The sequence below is a fragment of the Stigmatopora argus genome, chromosome 11, assembly GCF_051989625.1.
Source record: "Stigmatopora argus isolate UIUO_Sarg chromosome 11, RoL_Sarg_1.0, whole genome shotgun sequence".
NCBI classification, from domain to species: domain Eukaryota; kingdom Metazoa; phylum Chordata; class Actinopteri; order Syngnathiformes; family Syngnathidae; genus Stigmatopora; species Stigmatopora argus.
Genome location: NC_135397.1, coordinates 5540856 through 5563110, shown reverse-complemented (window position 1 = coordinate 5563110; position 22255 = coordinate 5540856). Strand labels below are relative to the sequence as shown.

Sequence of the window (22255 nt, the reverse complement as noted above, 5' to 3'; positions counted from 1 at the left end):
CTCGAGGTTATTGTTTTGTCTGCTCAAGCAAATGAGGTGCAAAAGAATTTTAGTCCAGTATGGCGGTAAGAATATTTTGTTTGTTTTTTTATAATTGAAAGAAATTTTGACAATTGTTTGTCTTTGAAGGATGATTTTTATTTGACAATTTCCAGCTCATGGTTGAAGACTTCTAGTTTTGCGCCATAAAGTAGTCCATGAGGTGACTCGATTCAAGCAAAGTGGATTGTGGAGCATACCCTAATCTTTCCTCTCCTCCCTTCGATGTCAATGACATCAAAGGTTAGTGGATAGTTCCTATAAATATTCATCAAATATGCAATTGTTTGAAAGTGATTTATTTTGGCCACTGCATTGCTTTTTTTTTGCAATGACTAGATTAAACATGTGAATTTTAATGTAGCACAAGCGACAACATGTCATTTAATAGCCGCTAACAAGCTTGACTGTACAGTGACGTGCTCGGTTCACGTTACAATACCTGCATCCCACTTATAGCCCAAAACCTGACCATTTCTAAACCAGTTATAACGCGATTGGCTTGACTAACGGGACCTTATTGGCTTGCCCTCAACTGAAGTTACACCTGTAACGTTTAGTTTTTCCATGAAGTTCTCCCGGGTTGCAGATTCTTCAGGGTCAGTCATTTCTATGTCATGCTTGATGCCTGTGGAAGAACCCATGTCATATTAAAACCTGAATGAGCTGGCAGAGTAAAAATATTCTACATTTTGAGAAAAGACATGTGTGTGTGCATAATAAAATAAGGGGATCACCTGGGAAGCACTTTTTTAAAGCAGTTACGGAGCTGCAATACATCATTTTGTTTTTGATCGTTGTTTGAGGGCCATTCCTGTTAGAAAGGCAAAATCGTGGTCACAATTTGAAGAATACTCATTCAAAATTTCACAGAACAGTGGTTAAAAATGAATGCATATTACCATAAGTAAAGGCTTCTCAATTATTTTCTGCTGCACAATTAAGAATTAAACATTTTGCGCCCCCAACCATGCATAAGATTGTATCTTAAAATGAAAGACTACCATATTCAATATTTAAAAAAAAGATTTACATCAATTGTTTTAACTATCCTAATTTATATGATGCCAGCATTGCTCTCTGATTTACTTACAGTCAAACTGAGCATTGTTAACCTCATAGTCCACAGTTATTGCGTATTTTTGGCATGTTTCTGCTGCATCAGTGTTTTTGCAGTGTAACATCTTTAAATTTTTGGGCCTGAGAAAAACAAACCCCTCGAAAAAAAAGTGAATCCAAGTGCTCCATTCGCATTGTCATATTTTCTTCTCTTGGCTTTCGGGTGACTAATGTTTGACTCCCAACCTGCATTATTCTCTGCCTTTCTTTTCAACCCTGGAAAACACTTCCCATCTTGTCGACATTGCCTCTAGCGCCTTTTTAATCATATTTATTTTTCATTAGACTCGTCTACATGTACTACGCCCTCATTGATAAGCAACAGCGTAACAATGTTGTCAAAAGAATTCAGAGACTATTTGTATTTAGTGGTAAAATGACTTAAACATTTTGGATTTTTAAAAATCTATTTTCCTTTTAAATTCTGGCTTTCGCTAATTGTTTTTGTCACCTCTGTCAAAAAGGTTCCCGCCCCCCGCTTTAGAACATAAGGCCTTACCACATGGCAAAGACGAGGTCCTGTTGCGTCCCCAGTTCCTTCTTCTCAAAGTGGCAATCATAGAGTACGTACAAAGACTTCTCAGGCTTCAGGTGTTCCTTGAGCACCTCGAAGCAGTCTTTCTGTGCGCTATCCAGATCTCCTTGCTTGTAAATCTTGTCTTCATACACATCGATGATGTTATTGTTGATCGAGAACAAAATCAGCCGTATACGTTCGTCTTTGTTGGATGCAACTTTCATCTCGTCATAGAGGCTCTTCACGCGGTCGGCAACATTCATACCAGATGATGCCGACTGAAAAAGTACAGGGCACACAAATCTACTTAGTAATTCATATTGTGAGCAGTTTTTGTGATTACTATTACTAAAAAACTTGAGTATTGTTTTAGGCATATTTATCTTTCTGAACAAAACATCAACATTTGACTTTTTGCACCATTTTTCTTCCCCTAAAATCAAAGTGTACTTTAACTTATTATCGCGAAACCAGTATTTTAACTGGTTTTGACAGGGGAATGTCAAGTCCCCCCTTGGGCCAGTCTGAAAATGAGACGTAAAGAATTTTGGTAGTCCAAGACAAGACCCAAACTGATCTTGATAGTTACAACTCCAATAAACATTACATTATAAATACATATACTATAAAGGATGTACATTTTCTAAATGGTTTGTATAAGGATACCACTTTTCAAATCCCATCTTTGCCCCTGTTTGAGGCAACATGCCTGTCATTCTGGAACGTGTCTGCACAGGAAAGAAAGACTGCCCCAGGGATTCAAATTCAGTAAATTTCCAGCCTATCCCTTTTTTGGAGACAAAGCTTTACTTTGAAGAAAAAAACCCTGGGCAAAATCAAACAAACTCTGCATTTTTATTTTATCTAACACATGTACTTTTCAGTGTTTTAAGAGTGTACTGGCTTCTAGATGTCTTGTAGTTTTTGTTCTTTATGTCTTTGCATCCAATTGGCTGACTTTACATGATCTAGGCCTTCATGTATAAATAATTAACACTTTAACTACTTATAAGCCATGAATGTATTTTTGTATGGCTTTTTGGTGTGGCACATTTTCCAATGAAACTTCGGATAAGTTAATGAACAATAATACAATTTATGCACGAGAATTAATCTATGGAAGTATTGTTATAAAGTAATGGTACTTACCATTTTGCAAAGAGTGTGAAGGTGGCAGGCAGTGAGAAAAGATAGCAGCAGTAGTAGTTGCAAGTGCGGTAGGACGGTGAAGTTGACTTATGGGTGTGAGTTGGAAGTATTGATGGGCCAGAGTTGAGCCTCCGCTACTTAAGTGGGCGAGGCAAGGGCTGTCCTTTTGCGTTTCAGCCCAGGTGACTCATAGGTGTGACTTACAATGCCTGTTTATGGAGAACCAACCTGTTCCGCAAATGTGCTAATGTATTCAGTGACCTTATATGGGAAAAATAAACAGCTAACATAAGGGATGGTGCTCCAGACCTGCTCAAACACATACGTCACGTTGTATTGGAATGTCACTCGTTTTTTTTTGTTTTTTTTTATCAGAACCTGCCTTGCACACTTTCTTCATTTTATACACTTTAAATCATTTTTACATTTTAGTTTCTGTCACTAAATGGATCTGATTCCAGAGATGGTGACGTGCACTCGCACTCTAAGTCATATATTGGTAAGTAAAAAGTAGGCAGGAGATAATAAAATACTTTTTGGGAAAAAAAATATAATAATAATAATAACTTAACCACTATCAGGAACATACTAATAGCCTATTTCAAAATAACTCCCACTCAATATACCCCAGTTTGCTTGATTTTACAGAACTCTTTATTCATTTGGGACATTGTGTTCCATGTAAATTTAATCAAAGAATAGAATGATTTGCAAATTATCTTCAACCTCTCTTTGATCGAATGCACTATAAAGACAAGCTACTATATCATGGTCTACTGACGATCTATTATTTTTAGCAAATAATCATTAACTTGAAATTTGGTGGCTGGGTCATGTTCCAAAAAAAGCTGGACAGGGTCATGTTTACCACGGTGTTGCGTTACCTTTTGTTGAAGCTTTAGATGTCAAATGCTACTGAATAATCTTACATTGAAAAATAGAAATTGCGAAATAGAAATGTAGATTGTAAAATTAGGTTTGTAAATTGAAATTCTCAATCTAAACCTTGTAGTGAGAAAGTCACAAAATAACATTGTTACAATTACATTGTTCAATCTTGAAGATAACCTACTCAACGGTGACATTGTTAATGTGATGATAAACAATATGTAGTTAGGGCTCTGTTGGAATGGTAAAGTGGAGATGGACCTTAATTCAATTAAGCACCTCAAACAACTCCCAATGATTAATTTGGGTCATGTTTTTCAAAAAACAAATGCTACAGTCAAGAGTTTTTGTCTCACTTTGATCCATGCATTGGGATAATACATTGTAGAATTTTGACTTGCTCTTACATAGACCTGAGTTATGTTCACTGACTTTGTTTTTTTTTAAATGTTCCTGAGGTCATGTGGTGATATCTATATCTTTAAGAGTACAGATGATGTAAACCCTCATTTTCTTGCAATTGTACGTTGAAGAAAATCACCCTTAAGTTATTCAAAGTATGAAACCTTGCGCCATCTTTGCTTCTGCATAACTGAGCAATTTAGGGGAGCTCCTTTTCAATTCAATCAAAGCATTCACTTGTTCTTAATTAGCTATTTTGCCCAAGGCATGTTCTAAACAGGCGTTTGATAAGCATTCCTCAACTTTCTTAGTCTTTTTCCCCAGCATTTATGCAATGCTGAGCAGCCCTAAAATTTCAAAGTTAATGATTAACAATTCATATCTGCATTTGTCAATTTGAACTCAAATTATTATTGTTTTTGTAGCTTATTCAATTAAATGTAGTTGAACATGACCTGAAAATCAATCCATTTTATTTTTATTTATATGTTCAACACCCAAATGAATCTTTAAACCAGTTTTTAAGTTTGCAAACCTGTTTGGAACAAAATGGTCTTACATAGGACGCTTTCATAAACAGCTTTATTGAATAAGCCACGTTGCGATGATATTTTTCAGACTAATCAATCATTTAACTCCCCTTAGAAATGCTGGCGCTTTTTTTGTAGTAATCTGAGTAGCTCCCTTATATCATGGACAGTTCCAGCCACTGGGAAGAAAAACACAAGCATAAAACCAATTTATTGTCAAAACCAAACTATTTTTTGTCATATCATCATCCCTGAGCATCTTTTACCTGCAAGTAGTTCAACTCAACCACACCAGAGCCATTGTCTAGGGACTTGAATGCATCTGTTTGGAAGAAAAGGACAAATATATCAGTAATAGTGCATATTAAATCATATTTAGACATTTTGAATTGATAGACTGACTGAAAAGTGACTCTAGGCGGATGAGGCAGCACACAAAGTTGTCAAAGTCGATAGTGTAGCTTGGTTCTCTGTAGCGAGCGACGATGATCTGGTGCAGTGGGTTGGTCAGTGAGAAACCTACAAAATTCAAATGTCACATTATAGATGGAAAGAAATTCACCATCCGTTGTTAACTACTGTATGACAGGTTCTGGTCATGGATGGAGGGATAGATGTGTGTGTGTGTGTGTAACTGTTTAACTTCAATTTGACTCACCAGCAACTTCTACTGCTGTCCGCATCTCAGACGAGCTCATGCAGCCACTTCGGTCTGCATCTTTATCTCTGTAAATGCTCTAAAGGCAGAAATCATGTTATCCGCAGCTAACTCAACTTGTAAGTTACATTCACTAGCCTAAACCATAGAAAGAGGTTTACCAAAAACTTTTCTATCTTGTTCCAGAGAATCTTGAACTCCACCAGTCCTAGTTTGCTGCTTCCGTCTTTCTTTAAAGAGGTTTAAGTGAAATAATCTACACGCAATTGGCTTTGCGACATAATTGGTCTTGAAGACGGCCATTGTGTTTCTACCACAGGGTTTGCTAATTAGTCCAATTGCACAGCAAGAAATATTGGAGTAAAACTAGAATTACCGTTTGCATTTAAATTATATATCAGTACGGTGATGCTGTGACTTCACGCTGAGAAGTTGTAAATGTGTGTATGCTATTAGTGGTCAACCTTCCGAAAAAAAGAAAAAATGCCTGGATATGGTAAAATAGTGGTCTTGAAGGGAGAAAATGCGAAAACCTTTCATTAACATGTCTGAGTTTGACAGACTCCATTCAATTTGGCATGCCATAAAAGCAGCAGTGAGACGCTTTTAAGTTGTCAAAACGCGTTTAAATGCAAAGGATACATCGAGCAGATTGACCATGTTGCGGCACGTAGTCAGGCTGAAGCCATCCGTTTTGATGTCACTTCCTAAAAATGACAAGATTACGTTCAGATGGAAGTGTGCATACCGAAGCAGTTAAATAAAATATTTTCTCTTACGATTTACCACCACTTTGTTGAGGATTCTCTGCAGTTCAAATGGAGATATTTCCACGTCCTAAAATTACAATTAAAATATTAGCACCTCTTTATCACGTGAGGGAATATCTTGTAGATGAAACATTAATGACTCACATGTCCGGCCAGCTGTCCAAACAATCTCTTGAATCGATCACTAATATCGCTTTCATCTATGTCGATCTTAGGGTGAAGTAAAAATTGACAGATGGCATTTTTCCAAAACTGCCATTTTTACAACCATTTATTGGACAGAAAATCATTTTACCTCTTCAACGTGACAGTCCACTGGATCATCGATCTCCCTAAAATCAGGCAAAGTTTTTAGTTTTACTTTAAATGTGACCCTTCAATGTTAACGCTTTCTCAAAATTGCACCTACTGGAACGTGGTGGGTTTCTCAGAGAACACCCGGATGTAAAAGTCTCCGTTCTTGTTGGGCTCGAAGGTGGAGGGGATGATCAGGTACTCCCCGGGGGGCAGATGCAGACGACTGCTCACCTCTCGCAGGTTAATAAAGGTTTCAGACCGTGCGGCTGAGCGGTTAGTCCGAAAGAAATTTTTCTTCAAGTGGACTTGTCTTGCACCAGAGTACTAGAAAGTGACCGTGTACAAAGGTTACTGTAGTTTCTGCACTGTAAGGAGCACATTTAATGAAAGGCCCATCTTCAATTTCATGTCATATACCAGGCGCACTGGATTATTAGACGCAGCAGTAGTAGTAGGGGGTTTGTTATATATCCACTAGATGAAGCTGTAGTACTAGTGGGGGTTGTACTATACATACACTAGATGTAGCTGTAGCAGTAGTAATATGGGTGTGTTTTACACCTACTAGAAACACTAGGCCACAAAGAGCTGCAGTTTGTCTGGTCTTTGTTCCAACCGATGTAACATAGGCACTTTTTGCTTAAACAAGAAGCATCTGACTGCAAATAACCGATTTTTTTAAATTTAAGGCACTAGTGAAATGGTGTCGTATCGTTCGGTTGGTTTAAAAACGTGCTGTAGTAATGGGTTGTGTTATAGTTAAAGTAGTCGTAGTAGTGGTGGGGTTGTGTTATACATCAAATAGATGTGTGGTGCTAAAGGGAATTTCATATAATGAGTAGCCAATATTGATTTATCTATAAGGCTCATAAGATGAATTGAAGTGTTTTGATTGTGCCTTCTGGTGCAGAAAATACAGTACATGGGTATAAGTAGGTTGAGTTTGGCGTAAAATCTTGGACATTGACAAGGATTGTTTGAAGAAGACTTTTGTGCTTGTACCTCATCAGGAAGCTGGAAAAAAAATACAAGCCACCATAAGTTTGGGAATGACTTGTGGTCTGTAGTTTATTGGGACTTGTATAGCTCACGTCATAGATGAGGAAGCCAATGGTCTCCATGTCCTCCCCCATTTTTCTCCTGCGACGCTTGTCCTTTTGCATCAATCCCACAATGAAGGTACAGCCATCCTCCCCATCATAGGGGTCATCATCCACGCTCTCCAGTTTTATGACAAACTGAGGATTTGTCCAAAATGTATCTAACCAAACAGAACAGTAGAATTTTAGGAATATGTTTTATAAAACAAAAGAGAATGACAGACAACATAAACTTGGCAGTTACATACCTGGATAGTTTCTGCAGCCACCGGCTGACACACCAGTTCTCCACGTTTCTTCAAACTCCGTCTCAGCCCACTTTTTGTAGTCCGATGTAAGGGCGTCAGGTGTGAGGTTGCAGATCTCCAGGCGGGAATACTCTCGTAGGAAGTCAGAAAATGACATCCTGTCGGAAAAGAGCGCTATACAAATGAAGCCTTTTCCGTACAGTGGCCATCTATTCAAGTGGGCCCCAAGTTTGACACCCCTGTCCACTAAGAAAGTAATCAAGGGGCCCAATTTCTTACCAGAACTCCCCATCCTCACTTCGGTTGGTCAGCCTCTGACGGTCATCATCACTTACGTATCTCCACTCAGAAGAACTAGAAAAAAAAATACAATTTTCCATTGTGGGGCAACAATATGCTGTGTAGATTCAAGATTTTTTCCAATGTTTTTGTGACCATAGCTGCACATCTCAGAGAACCAATTTATGTAAACTATTTGAAGCCGTTCCTGTAAACTGTAACGTGTTGTAGTATTCTGTTTAAAAGGTTTAGGACTCACTTGTCACTCCAAGCTCCATTCCACTCCACTTGTCCCCAAGGGTTTCGGATTCTGATGAGCTGTTCCATTCCTCCTCTGTATGACACCTGACACGTGAAGTGTACTTTATTCCAGGTCCCTCATTGAAGACCAGTCATTAAAAAAGACAAAAGTTTGGACTGATCTTTGAAGACTGACTGAATTTAGTGTTATATTATAATTGACTGAAACTACCAAATGTAAGATTTAACTCTTCTCAGAAAGAATGATTCTAACATATTTCTATCAAAATAAGTGGTTTTTTTTGTGTATGCGTTTTAAAATAGTTCAGATTCTCCAACTTCAGGGCAATGCAGTGTTCTCATATTTAAACATGAGGTCTTATTTCAAGTCTGAAATGGCACATCACTGCCCCCTGCTTTTTTCTTATTAGCCTTGCATCCAAAATTGTAATTCACAGTGAAAGCTCCTTAAGAAATTCTCACATCTATCCTTTTGGGAAAAAAATGAATCTTTAAGAAGACGCTATTCAGTACCCAACAATTTTGGGTGCAAAAATACATTTTTGGCAGTGAACGGCTGGAATATCAAACAATAAGCATCCCAAATCCAATGGTATCTCCCCACCTTTTCAGCTCCTGTCAATGAGTAGGCATGGCCCTTCACCAGCTTGCGATGAGTGACGGCTTCAGAGTCAGCTGCATTGGTAATCTAGGATAAAGAGGAACGTAAGCAACAATAGGAACTTGTGTTTAGCAAAACCATTAAACCACAAGTTCTCCCTGACATCGATTGAACATCCCAGAAGAGAGCCTCGTTCCAGGGCCTTCCGTATGATATTGAAGAGATGGGGATCTGGTTTGGATAGATCGTGTCTCTCAGCGATGCCTCCGGTGAAGTCCTCGAAACCTTCTGTGGTGGTCCCTCCAGAGAGCGCCTCATAGCAGCCATTTACCCTGAAGCATGAACATGTGTACTGTTGTTAAGGACTACAACAGGAAGCCAAGTTACTAATTTGTCAAGATGTATGTTAAATACTTTGCATAGGCCTTCTCTAACAGGGCGCTCCAAAACTCGGACCCTTCCTCGGAGTGGACAAACAGCAGTTCCCCATCTCTTGTGGGTAAGCGATCATCGACCACCACGTCCACCCAATCGCCAAACTGCCAGAACTGAAAATTCAAAAGAATGTGAAATACTTGCTCGTGTGCTAATAGTACTGTATTCTGCTCTGATTTTATCATAGGCTGAGGATTCACACAATTCTGCATTCAGGTAAATAAGGCCATATTTTGAGCGACTCCAGTTTTTCCACTTTCTTTTAATTCTGGTCTTGTCACTTAAAGTGGAAAAACAGGCTGGCCTACTTGAAACGGACTCCCATTGAGATTTCCTACCCAGTTTTTTTTCATTCACATTATTTAAATGGAGGGTGTGTTTATGTCTACCTCAAAATGAAAGATCCCAGCATATTCCTCTTCAAAGCTCTGGTCATGTGGTACAACACGGGCCAAAACCTGCTTGTTGAGGGTCAAGGAAGCGATAGCCGCTAGAAGCCAGCAGTCACCTGAACACAATTTTTTTTTGTTTTTTTGGCTATTAAAGCTTATTGCCACGCAAAAATGTTCCTTATTGAAACCACAGTCCCCTGTTTTATTTTAACTTTAGGGAAAGACATTACATTTTTTTGTATGTATCCCAATGACAATAATCTTCTTTAATGAATTAAGAAAAACACGTATTTAATTGGATAAAAACAATAAAAGCAAAAAATACCAGGAATTTTCCACCCAACATAGAGGCAGACATTTTTTAAAGCATCATTATTTTGAGCCAATCAAATATGTGTATACCTCACATTGGCTGCCATTTCTCATGACATCATTAATACCCATTATCACATACACCTGTGCTCATGTTTATCAGTGTGTGGCTACAACTGGAGTTACAAATTGGCCACAACTGAAAATATTTCCCTTATTATCAGGGTAATTCACCATTTTACATACTAAAATACTACTTTGTGAAATTGTCTCTTACACGAGGTGTTGTCTTTCCCTTTAAAGCACCCACCACTCTTGTATTGTATTTTTCCAGACAGGGTGGAGACATCCTTGGCAACAAGACACCTAACGTCAGCCTATGGGCGTTTCCTATCTAAAGGCATTGTTGTTTTCGGAGCTCAGAACAAGCAGGTTTATTTTTAATTATACACACTCGATGAGGAAGGACAAATCCCATGATTTACGAGTATGGAATGTCATTTTGAATGTCTTGTGTGGTTCTCACCAAGTGCTCCTTGACAAATATCAGTCCTGGTTGCATCTTCCAGAATAAATTTGGGATTGGAAACAATTTCCTAAAACAAAGACAAAGAAAATGATTGTTAATACGGTCTGTGACATATCCGGCATTTTGAGTTCAGGGAGAAACAAAGCAATTTCCCTTTCATAGACATCTAAAACTGTAATGTGCAACCTTTGGATAGTTTAACATAGATAAGATTGGATTGGATAACTTTATTCATCCTGTATTTGGGAATGCACAAATGTCCAAGGTTGCAATTAGTAAGCTTTGCATACATTATAAACAAAAGCTATGGGGAGGAGCAATTTGTTTGTATGTACATACCTTGGGTCTTAACCACTTGATGCCTCGAACTTTGTAGGAACCGGGTCCAAGTTCGTTGAAGCCCAAAGATGCAGGAAGTGGCTCAAAGCTTTCATCCTCAAAGAGGCGTCCTCGCTCCAGGCAGCTTCGCTTCAGAGACTCGTAGTCCTGGTTGAGGTACGGGACCGCCTGCGCATTGCTTCCAATGCCCTGCAATTTGTCTCGATGGTGCTGTAGCTTGACTGCAATGCCAGACATTTTCAAAGTCTTCTCAGGTGCTCCTGCTCTCGGCTGAGTGACCGGCACAGGTGTGTGTATATACAATAAGGTGAGGCCACGCCCTTGTTGGTTCTGCGCCACGTCGGAGTGGTGCTGAGCACATTTGTCAAGCACACGGGCGGAGGGGGATTATTTGTAGGGGTTTTCGAGCGGAAACAACTTGAACTTGTGTTTTATCAGTTTCCAGGATGTTGTTTCAGGCCACTTAGCTCTGTGTTTATGTTTCCGTAATTAAAAGCCTTTCAAATTTGTCGGGAGAATTCATAGCTAGCCATCTTGATTTTGCCTTGTCCAGAGCTTTAAACATTTCTGATTTAAAAAAAAATGCTAATAATTGTGAGGCACTTTGATCAGAATCAATATCAACTGTTACTGTTGATGTGAAAACCTGTGGAAATAACACAAGCCTTGCTTGTCATCAATTTTTTAAAAGCTGTTCATGCCCTTGTCAGCAAACATGGATTACTTGAGATCCCACAGGGTGTCGCACATAAACGCAAGTTGACTTTTTTCAAACCACTCCCATGCTTCTGTTACCCAGGCGAGTTTATCCGGTTTTATCCGGGTGTCTGCTCCCTGCTCAAAACCACAAATGAGTCAGCATGCTGATGAGCGTGGAGTCAATATTAAGTCTAAAATAACTTGGACAACATCTCTCACTTATATAACAAAAGAAGCATGATGACAAATGAATGTATTAGAATGCTTTACTGCTTGGTGGCCTGGTGTAGTATCATGCAAATATGACAAATTATATTATCCACATCACTTTCTGATAGGTCCTCCTGCTAAACACAAGAAAGATGGAAGTTCTCCAGATTGTTGTGAATCCATGACATACTTACATTGTATGAATTACCTTACAAAAATAATCACTCTTCTTCTTACGGCTTCAGTTTCTGCGTCAATGTCTTCCTCCAGTGGACTGAAATGGAAGCATTAGTATATACATATGTATGTATATATATGTTCTTGTTGATGTATAGTGACTGTTTCTTATTTTGTCCGCCAGGGTGCCATGTCACTCTGGGGCGTGAAGTTACCTGGTTGAAGCTTGTTTTTCTGAGAAGACAGAGCAATAGATGGCAAAACCAATCGCTGTCTGAAGGGTGAGCTGTCCTTTGAAACCTATTTCTCTCTACGTTGTCTCAGGATTTATCAATTCCATTATTCAGTATTTGACTTGTTGTAGCCTGTAGGGTCCAAGATAGCCACTAGAGGGAGGTTGGCGGTCGTAGTTCTTTTTGAACTTGTTTCACTGCCAATCAGACTGTTAATTTGGGTCAGTACAGCAATCCAAAACATTGTTTTAGGACTTTGAATTGAATGCTTTTATTGTCATTATACAAGTATAATGAGAATTAAAGTTTTATGTACTACGAAGTGCACAAATAATAACAACAAACAAACTGAAATAAATAAGTAATAAATATGAAAAAGTAAATAAATAATACATTTAAAAAATTCAGCATAATAGATAATTGCAACATAAACACGTAGGGAAGTGCACAAATAACAACAACAACAAACAAACGAACAGATAAATAATCATAATTAATGAATAATGAATACGTTGTCAACATACTAAATAAGTAGTAGTCAACATAGATAAGCTGGACATGATCCAACTGCAGAATTTACAAATGCAATGTTCAAATGTCTTGTTTTCCGCAAAGGCACTTCAAGTTTCAACATTTTTGTATACATTGTATATTTTTTGTGCAACAACACCAGTCAAAACAGCGCCTCATGTGGTAGCCTGTGTATAGTGCAGCAGATGCTTGCGTGGGGGTGTGACTTGCGGTGGCCCCTCCTATTGCAGTATACTTGTGTATGGAAGTGTGCGCGTGTGTGTGTGTGTGCGTGTGAGTGTGTGTGTGTGTGAGAAAGGGCTGGACTCTTGTTTTCTGAACCGCTAGTCTTCACTTCCCGTTATTTTAATCAATTAGCACCCATCCACTCGCAAAGAGGAGGACGCCATTGCTTTTTAAATCGGTGGTGAGTCATTTTTTTTGCTTATTTTCATGTTATGTACACAAGTGCATGCTCTGTTTCATTTGCAGCTAACGATGAGCTCGCCCGGCTTTTGTGGCTTGTTTATCACACTGCAAATGGAGGTCCTTTAAAAGATTTTTCCGTATAGTGGGGCGTTGAGGGTCGCCGAGTGACGTCACGTCTGCGCTACTGTGTGTTTTCATATCTAAAAAAATACTGTGTATATATAGCGTTTCAATTAGAGGCAAGTACTACACAGGCCTTGCGAACAGGTGCCCCATGACAGAAATCAAAGGGGATTCCTCGCCACAATGCTGCAAACGAGAGCATTATTGGCACTTTCGACAAAGGTTGAGGCCCTTTCATGCCATCACTTAGCATAGAAATGCATCGATCAGCTTTTTGGGAGTTTTACAGTTCGTTATTAAGCAGACTAAAAGCCACAAGAATGTTCATGTAGCAGAATGAAAGTATTGGGCAATAGTATGGGGGCGGGGTCAGAGCAAGCTAAAAGATGATTTCATACTGCAAATAAACCTGGATGACCCCCTAACGAATAACTCAACACAATATATTTCCACAATGCCTGTAGTAATGTGGTATTTATTTTGTTGATGTAATCAGTTATTGAATTGGGAATACTTGGTCATTCATTTTATGAACAGGTTATCCTCACATGGTCAGTGTTCAATCATTATTTTAGCTTTGGGATGCAATTCTGCTCACTGTATCCTTACTTACTGTCTTGGGCCATGTTCAGACTGCAGGCATATCCGATTCCAGTCATATTCAAATCCGTTTTTTTTTTCAAGCTGGGTGTTCTGGGCATGTTCAGACTTGGACACATGATTGACCCATCTGACAGGTCAGGTGTCATCCAGCATAGAGTTACGTCACGGATAGTCCAAAAGTATCTGAGCTATTCAGACTGAGAAGCATTGTGTCCTAATTGGATATGAAACTATCACAAAATTCCGATTTCTCTGCTTTTTGACTGTCCAGGTTACAAAAGAACCATCCAATTTCAATCTGGATCCGCTAAAATCAGATTTAAGTTGCCGATCTGAACAAGGCCTTACAGTTCCTTGCATGCCTGCATGTCTTAACTTGACTTGAGATTTTGATTACGTACATTCTCATCTAAAAAAAAAAAAGGAACCATTTCACCGAAACCACAGCTTTTGTCTTCCATTTTAGGTGGCTTACTCATTCCATCTACACATTAGCTCACCACCAGTGGCTGGAATGCGTACAGGCCCTCGGAGTAGCACAAAAGTGAAAGCACTGATTGGGAACCACATTTGCCAGGAGTAACTAATAGCTACGAGCGGTGGGCTTTTTGCCCCGCAGTGCTATTATCAAGTCCTAGGAGATATGCGAACCTTTCCAACACTGAGCTGTCAAATGTGTTCAAGGAAAAAAAAATAAGTGTAGTCATTAACTAAAGTGCATCAGTGCGTCTGATGGGCGGGCCTACATGTTCGGCAGCTCAGTATCATCTAAATTCTACACAAAAAAAGGCCATTTGTCTGTATTTATTCCAAGATTGACATATCTTTTTTCCTTCTTTTTGTGTCGCTTTCCAACTCAGCCTGTCTGCACATCAGGTATCACATTACTAACCTTTTTTTTAATGATGACAGTGCTTTGTTTTCCTGTCTGGTCTTGATCTTAGTAGTTTCATTTCCCCTGCACTTATCTGTTGAATTATTACACTGTCATAAGTGCTCACTTTGTACATGCCTAGTAACGTGCCAATTGACCAAAATATTTAATGGCGTTAGTGACTGAGAGAATAATCAAACATTTTGTGTTGTTGTTCAGCCCTTCATGACCAGATAGCAATTGCATGGTAATTTTTTTAACCGTTTTAACATGTTCCCCTGTAAACTAATGTTCACATAAGTGTGAAAAGAAAGAACACTCAGCAAATAGAAAAAAAAAACTTAAAGTGCAGTGACATTCTTTTTTAGAGGTTCCACTCTAATTATAAATGGCAAGAATTTTGTAATAGAACTTCCCTTTTGTGATACATTCTCGAACTACGCCCTTCCAATGAATCAATGAAACATTTTCTTCATCCCTGATTCCATATTAATGAGTCCCTCTGGGTTTAATACCCCCAAATTTTGTCCATCTACTTTAGGTGGACATCTAGTAGACAGAACAATTCACTTCAACTTTTTTGTACCTTGGTTCCTGCCACTCGGTGCTGTACTCTTTGACACGCGTGTGTCACTGATGCTAAAAATAGTTCAATGCTGCACCACCCACTCCTATATTTTTATCTTGCACCAGTATGTATCCTATTGGAGGGATATCTGCAAAGATCAACGCCAACAGACTGCGAGCAGAAGGCATGGGCTCCAACGAGCAGGCGGTGCACTTCGCCAACCAGGACTACGAGGCGCTAAAGCAAGAGTGCATTGAGTCCGGCTGCCTTTTCGAAGACCCTTGTTTCCCTGCCGAGCCCCCTTCGCTGGGCTTCAAGGAGCTCGCCCCCTATTCTGCTAAAACCAAAGATGTGGAGTGGATGAGACCCACGGTGAGACCATTTGTCAAATGGAACTATTTGTTCCACTATTGTTTCCACTTGCCCGAATGTTGACGTTATTTATTTCGTCAGTCTTGACTTAAAGATAATAATTAGCTTCATCCATAGTAGTAAGTTTTATTGCACAGTGGGGCAGGTCAAAGTCAATGTTTGTGAAATGTTCATGTTCACATTTATGATTTTTTTCCCGATGGTACTGTGAAACAAAGTGAAAATGACTGTATATGGTTTGTGTCATTGCCAAAACGGCAACATCGCTTTGTTCATGAATGTCTATGTTTAGTTTCGCAGAAACGAGTGTTTGTGGCGATGACTGGAATGTAAACACGGCAGACAACATATCTATGACTTTTTTTTTTGCATCTAGAAATGCAAACTGAATTGGACAAGTCATGACAGAGGGCTGCTAAACCACTGCAGCTGTCTGCATTCTGTTGCACACTCACGACATTTGTTTACTGGGTTACTCCCCCATAGCCTCAATGCAGGAAAAGTCTTTGTAGCCTGCTGGGATTTATATCTTAATTAGCCTATGAAATGAATCTCAAATAGTGAACTTGTTCTAACTTGTTTCTTTCACATAAGGACCTGGTGAATCAGCCTCAATTCATTGTGGGTGGTGCCACCAGGACGGACATCTGCCAGGGAGCGTTGGGTGCGTAAGCTTTGGTCTAATTGCCTACCAAAACCTAATGGTTCTGCAAGATGATTCAATTACACCAGACTCTCTTTGGGATTTCCTGATGGTTATTAATGATGTTCCTTTTAAAATTGGACCACTAATGGTGTTCTGTTTCCCATCTAAAGCATTACGCAGAGTGCAATAAACATCTTGCTAATTTATTTGTCTTCATTTCTCATCGTAAAATGACCTGTACATTAAATATTATATACATACATGGTAGTATGACATGAAAGTGGGTGCGAGGACTTTGTTCTGAAAAATAGAATTTTCCCAAATTTGTTGGAAAGCACACTTATGAACAAAATGCTACAATGTTTACTAGTTCAATGAGATAACTCAAACTAACATTACTGGTGGACAGTCCAGTGTGAGCTTCCCTTTTTAAAAATCGGACATTTTCTTACATTCTTATGCCTTCCACATCCAAATGCAAATTTCTTCTTCTGATTCAGGGGATTGCTGGCTTTTGGCAGCCATCGCTTCTCTGACCCTTAATGAAAAACTGCTTCATCGGGTTGTCCCACACGGGCAGTCCTTTGACGATGACTACGCGGGAATTTTCCACTTCCAGGTACTTTGAAGGACACACAATGATGTCTGCAGGTTTGACCTCCCTGTTTAACTGATGATGTTATGTTCCTGTGTTTTAGTTCTGGCAATTTGGCGATTGGGTAGATATCGTGATAGATGATCGACTTCCCGTCAAAGATGGCGAGCTGATGTTTGTGCATTCTGCTGAGGGCAATGAATTCTGGAGTGCACTGTTGGAGAAGGCTTATGCCAAGTAGGTAGTTTTGAAGGCTACTCGGCTTTGGCTATAAATTATGGAGCTGAGTGCATGTACTGTAAGAGTCCAGTGTAAATCTCCGACACGTGCAAGTGATGTAGTTTCCCGTCAATATTGCTGAAGACTATTTTTTTTTTTTTTTCGACGCTGCATCCTCCAGGCTGAATGGCACGTATGAAGCTCTGTCTGGGGGAAGCACCACCGAAGGTTTCGAAGACTTCACAGGAGGGGTCTCGGAGAGTTATGAACTCAGCAAAGCCCCTAGAGATCTGTACAAGATCATCAGCAAAGCTTTGGATAGAGGCTCCTTGTTGGGTTGCTCCATTGATGTAAGTGTGTTATCTCATTATTTTCAATCACTTTCCATTTATACTATACCAAATATGAATATTCTGGCCCCCATGACCCAAAATGTGATGTCCACATAGTATGTGGACGCCAGTTCTTAGTGACGCTTTTTAGTTCAATCTTTATGAATGACAAAAAAGTAGTCCCTTTGGCTATATAAAGTTAATATGTTCAAAAAAAAATGTAGCAACAGTGCATGTAATGATGGGAATGCTAACACTTTAATTATTTTACTTTCAGTAGAATTACATTACTGTGAAATGTGTTATTATATATATTGTATATCAAACCTATCCATTTATGTCTAAAATGCCTTTCCTATTCCTGCATCCTCACCCTCTTGCTACTGTGACAACGTAATTTCCCGAATACGGGATGAATAAAGTTATCCAATCCAATCCAATCCAATCCAAATCCTAAAAAAAAATTGTGTTCCATAGATAACCAGTGCCTTTGACATGGAGGCTGTAACATTCAAGAAGCTGGTGAAGGGTCATGCCTATTCAGTCACTGGCCTGAAGGAGGTATGTCTGAATTGGACACTAAAGGGGACATGTCGTAATGATATTTATTGGTGAACTCGTGTCCTTGTGATGCAGGTGGATTACCGGGGTAGAATGGAGCGTTTAATCCGAATTCGTAATCCTTGGGGCCAGGTGGAGTGGACAGGTGCCTGGAGTGACAAGTGAGTTCTTACAGTGTACAATGCGTCAATCCACTACGATAGTGAGAAACGTGATCCTGTGATCAATATGTTCCACTGGATACAATTAAAATTCCTGTTCCCTTTAGTTCCTCAGAATGGGAGCAAATTGATCCATCGGAACGAGATCAAGTGCATCTGCAAATGGAAGACGGAGAGTTCTGGTATGTGCGACAGGAGCAGCAATGATTTTTTTACATGACTTAAATGATTAATAAGGTACGATGGAAAGGTTAAGTCATGTAAACAGAGCAAATTAAATATTAATATTATGCTATAGTTCAGCTATTTGGTTAATGCAGTCTCCTCACAGGTTTGAAGATGTATGCATCCTATTTGTGTGGTGTTACTTTATGTTCCCTGTGTTTATTTTTCAAGAATTAGGAACCTGATACCAAAGTTTAAATTTTCAAGTGACCACAACATTCTTAGAATTCCACAAAGTCCTTTTTTGGTAAGCCATATGTAAGAACAGATCTGGTGTTTGGGGGCTTCTTGGTGTTTGCGGGGACCTCCTTCATGACCGTTGCCTTTAGTTTTGATGCTAAGCTAAGCTACTTCGACGTCTTTGACAAAAGAAGTGGATTGTAAAATGTCGCTTGTTCTTATTTCAATCCAGGATGTCCTTCAGTGAATTCCTGAGGCAGTTTTCTCGCCTCGAAATCTGCAACTTGACTGCTGATGCCTTAAAGGAGGATACTCTTAGCCACTGGAACACCACCAAGTTTAACGGCACCTGGAGGAGAGGCAGTACTGCCGGAGGCTGCAGGAATCACCCCAGTCAGTCCTTTTTCTGACACTTTCTGTTTTTTTCCGAACTTAAAAGAAAAAAACCTTTAATAGCAATTCCTCAATATTTGTAGACACATTCTGGATCAACCCTCAGTATAAAATTACACTGCTGGAGGAGGATGATGACCCTGAGGATGATGAGGTCGCCTGTAGTTTCCTGGTGGCTCTGATGCAGAAAGACCGCCGCAGATATCGCCGACACGGTCAGGATATGCACACGATTGGTTTTGCTCTGTATGAGGTAAGAGCAATTCTCAGTTCACAAATCTATTACAATCTGTGCTTGCTTTATGATTTATTTATTTTTGTCTTTTGTGTATCGTTTCAGATCCCAGAGGAGGTAAGTGGGACATCTTCACCTATAGATTTACTGCACCAGCAATGTTCCCTATAAACTGCACGCGTGCGCAATTGCGCACTACTCTCGTCTTCTCTGCGCACAGCAAATCATATGGAGCGCACAAAATAAAATCCTTTTTTTTTTTAAGATGTGAGGCCGACGCACGAACCACTCATCCGCCGGGCCGCCCCATTCATGGATATGAATCATTAAATTTTATTATTACTAAATCATTTATGTGTAGTAGACATACACCTGCTTATGACAGGTGTGATACTGGTGTGTGCCCATAGCGAGCAATGATGATGTTGCTCACATCGGTACTCAGTGTGCTCAGGGAGGTTGTCTTTCTGCCCAGACAAACAAAAAATTAGAGGGAACATTGTGCACCAGACCGTTTTTTGTTTGTTTGTTAGTGGATATTTAATGCAATTGTTTAGAATAAGTAGCCCAGTGGATAAGTGGTTAGCACATCGGCCTCACAGTTCTGATTAGAATTACATTTATAAATGGAAAAAGAAATGTCAATGCATTGATTGTGTCCCACTCCCTTCAGTTTAAAGGCTGCCAGAATGTCCACCTGAAGAAGAACTTCTTTCTGAGAAATCAGTCATGTGCTCGCTCTGAGACATTCATTAACCTGCGGGAGGTCAGCACAAGGCTCCGCCTTCCACCTGGAGAGTACCTCGTCGTCCCGTCCACCTTCGAGCCCGGTAAAGAGGGGGATTTTGTTCTGCGAGTGTTCACTGAGAAGCAATCAGAAACGGAGTAAGTGTCTTTTGTCACACTTGTTATTGCTGAATGGCATTTTAAGAATGCGTGAAAGCTAAGAGCAACGTCATTGTTTATTGTAGAGAACTGGACGATGAAATCTCTGCCGATTTAGAAGAAGAGGTATGTACATGTAACCTGAGATGAGTTCTATTGAAAGAAATTCCAATACAGCAACTCGTTAATCGATTAAAAGTAACCTGATACACGATTCAATTGGACTCTAGGATGAAGTAAATGAAGATGGCATTGATGAGTCCTTCAAGTCCATGTTTGCCCAACTAGCAGGAGAGGTAGGTTTTGGAATTCCGTACTCTCATGTTCAAGGAACCATATTTGGTCATGCCTTTGGAGGGTCTAAAAAGCTCTCCTTTTATTTTATTTTTTAAATTAAGACGCATTCATTCTTTTTCACCCAGGATATGGAGATTTCCATTCGTGAGCTGCAGACTATTCTGAACAGAGTTGTCTCGCGCCGTAAGTTTAGTTTATTTTTATAAAGATTGATTGGTAGCCACTGATATGTTGACATATTAGAATTACTTTCTATTCTGTAAACATAGTCAATTTTCTAAATGGCCTCTTAGTCTGTTGACTCCACTTATGGTGTTCTACCAGATAAGGATCTGAAGACGGACGGCTTCAGTATGGAATCCTGCAGAACCATGGTCAATCTAATGGATGTATCCTTATGCTCTTTATTTTAAAGTTCAATTCAGAAAATGCACACTTTGGGCAGGTCATTGTATCCATCTGAATTGAGTTAAACACCATGACAACATGTTAATCAGAAAGATGGCAGCGCTCGTTTGGGAGTGGTGGAGTTCCAAATTCTTTGGAACAAGATTCGGAAGTGGCTGGTAAGTGAAGGAAATGTGTTTGCTGCAATTTAATTAAACTATAATAATGTTCTCCCTTTGTCTATAGCTTGTTTTTAGACAATTTGACCTTGATAAGTCAGGTGCCATGAGTTCATATGAGATGCGTCTTGCTGTGGAAGCAGCAGGTAAAAAACAACAACCGTACTGGCTTTATTGAAATAAAATAAAAAAGCTAAAATGCATATTTGACCATTGTCTTCCAAGGTTTTAAATTAAACAACAGGCTGAACGAGATCCTGGTTGCCCGGTATGCAGAGAATGAGATGATCGACTTTGATAACTTTATCTGCTGCTTGGTCAAAATGGAGGCCATGTTCAGTAAGTTCTCTCGCCATTTTGAAATATTAATCAAAAATCCCTGACTGATTATAATAGAAAAATAACATTCAAATTATTTTACACAGGGTCTTTCATGCAGTTTGACAAAGAGTCGACAGGAGTGGCGGAATTGAGTCTCATAGAAGTGAGTTCACTTTCAGTTCTGGATTGCAAACTGTTTTTACACCGTTATTTTTCTATTCCCACAACAGTGGCTTTACCTCACCATGTGTGGTTGAAGAAGACAACATTACACGGGATGGCGGCAGCCTGTAGACTACCGTTTTAATGCTCAGCCTTGATAATCTCATAACTTTTCCCCCCACTGTAGCGAACACAAAGTAGCAAAGTGACTCTATAAGCCCGTACCGAAAAGTCCATCCAATTCAAGTTTCCACTTGAAACTATGCAAGCCTACAGTAAGCAGCTATCACTCCTGCATGAGTATACACGTAATCACAAAAGGGCAACTTATTCGCATGGCGATTTTTCTATATTTTGGGTAAGTGGTCTCTAAAGATCCTGCTACTATAACATGCTTAAAAAATGTTAGGTTAATGCTTTACAAAGTACTACTTACACTGTTACTAATCAATTATGTTGACATTTTTCCTACTTTGTATAACTTCTATTGACATTAACAGGGCAGTGTTGATTGAACTTTGCACCCATACAGACTTGAGTTTTTGACTTTTTAAAATTTTATTTTATTTTTATTTTTGTGTTGTTGCACTAAAGTTTTAGTTCAAGTAAGCTGCTAGCAAAAATGCCTCACATTGAGAAACGCTGTTGACACAAACATTTACAGGGATCACGATATTGGAAAGCCTTAAACATGTTAAATTAATGTGTGCCATTTTTGTGTTCAGAATGTGTTGTGCCTTCAATAAATAATGCCAATAATATCCTTCAGGGTTGTTCTTTGTTGACATAGGTTGACCAACATTGCTTGTAAAAA

The 22255-nt window shown here is 39.3% G+C and overlaps 3 protein-coding genes across 6 annotated transcripts; 1 reads left to right on the top strand and 2 right to left on the bottom strand.

The window, feature by feature from the left end:
• Positions 1 to 322: 322 nt before the first annotated feature.
• On the bottom strand, positions 323 to 2992 carry LOC144084617 (destrin-like). The gene is made up of 4 exons (XM_077613213.1): positions 2825 to 2992; positions 1658 to 1953; positions 777 to 853; positions 323 to 667 (listed from the first exon to the last, which is right to left on the bottom strand). The coding sequence occupies exons 1-4, from the start codon at positions 2825 to 2827 to the stop codon at positions 546 to 548; spliced, it is 498 nt and encodes a 165-aa protein (XP_077469339.1). The 5' UTR covers positions 2828 to 2992; the 3' UTR covers positions 323 to 545.
• Positions 2993 to 4674: 1682 nt separating this feature from the next.
• On the bottom strand, positions 4675 to 11211 carry LOC144084756 (calpain-2 catalytic subunit-like). Its single transcript, XM_077613482.1, has 21 exons — positions 10866 to 11211; positions 10524 to 10593; positions 9683 to 9801; positions 9273 to 9406; positions 9022 to 9190; positions 8862 to 8945; positions 8256 to 8341; positions 7997 to 8071; positions 7718 to 7875; positions 7461 to 7630; positions 7372 to 7383; positions 6482 to 6693; positions 6368 to 6404; positions 6217 to 6282; positions 6082 to 6139; positions 5945 to 6009; positions 5464 to 5532; positions 5303 to 5381; positions 5047 to 5163; positions 4911 to 4966; positions 4675 to 4823 (listed from the first exon to the last, which is right to left on the bottom strand). Exons 1-21 carry the CDS (start codon positions 11100 to 11102, stop codon positions 4800 to 4802), a joined length of 2097 nt encoding a protein of 698 aa, XP_077469608.1. The 5' UTR covers positions 11103 to 11211; the 3' UTR covers positions 4675 to 4799.
• LOC144084753 (calpain-1 catalytic subunit-like) lies at positions 11157 to 22202 on the top strand. Of its 4 annotated transcripts, none has more exons than XM_077613478.1 (23): positions 11157 to 11172; positions 12136 to 12232; positions 15417 to 15663; positions 16258 to 16327; positions 16810 to 16928; positions 17008 to 17141; positions 17305 to 17473; positions 17933 to 18016; positions 18092 to 18177; positions 18285 to 18359; positions 18815 to 18975; positions 19059 to 19228; positions 19316 to 19327; positions 19884 to 20095; positions 20182 to 20221; positions 20326 to 20391; positions 20518 to 20575; positions 20717 to 20781; positions 20890 to 20958; positions 21026 to 21104; positions 21184 to 21297; positions 21384 to 21442; positions 21510 to 22202. In XM_077613478.1, the coding sequence occupies exons 3-23, from the start codon at positions 15418 to 15420 to the stop codon at positions 21534 to 21536; spliced, it is 2115 nt and encodes a 704-aa protein (XP_077469604.1). In that variant the 5' UTR covers positions 11157 to 11172; positions 12136 to 12232; position 15417; the 3' UTR covers positions 21537 to 22202. The 4 variants fall into 4 exon arrangements, with proteins under 4 accessions (XP_077469604.1, XP_077469603.1, XP_077469602.1 ...); XM_077613476.1 differs by lacking the exons at positions 11157 to 11172; positions 12136 to 12232 and adding exons at positions 12970 to 13121; positions 14710 to 14725; XM_077613477.1 differs by lacking the exons at positions 11157 to 11172; positions 12136 to 12232 and adding an exon at positions 12959 to 13121.
• Positions 22203 to 22255: the final 53 nt, after the last annotated feature.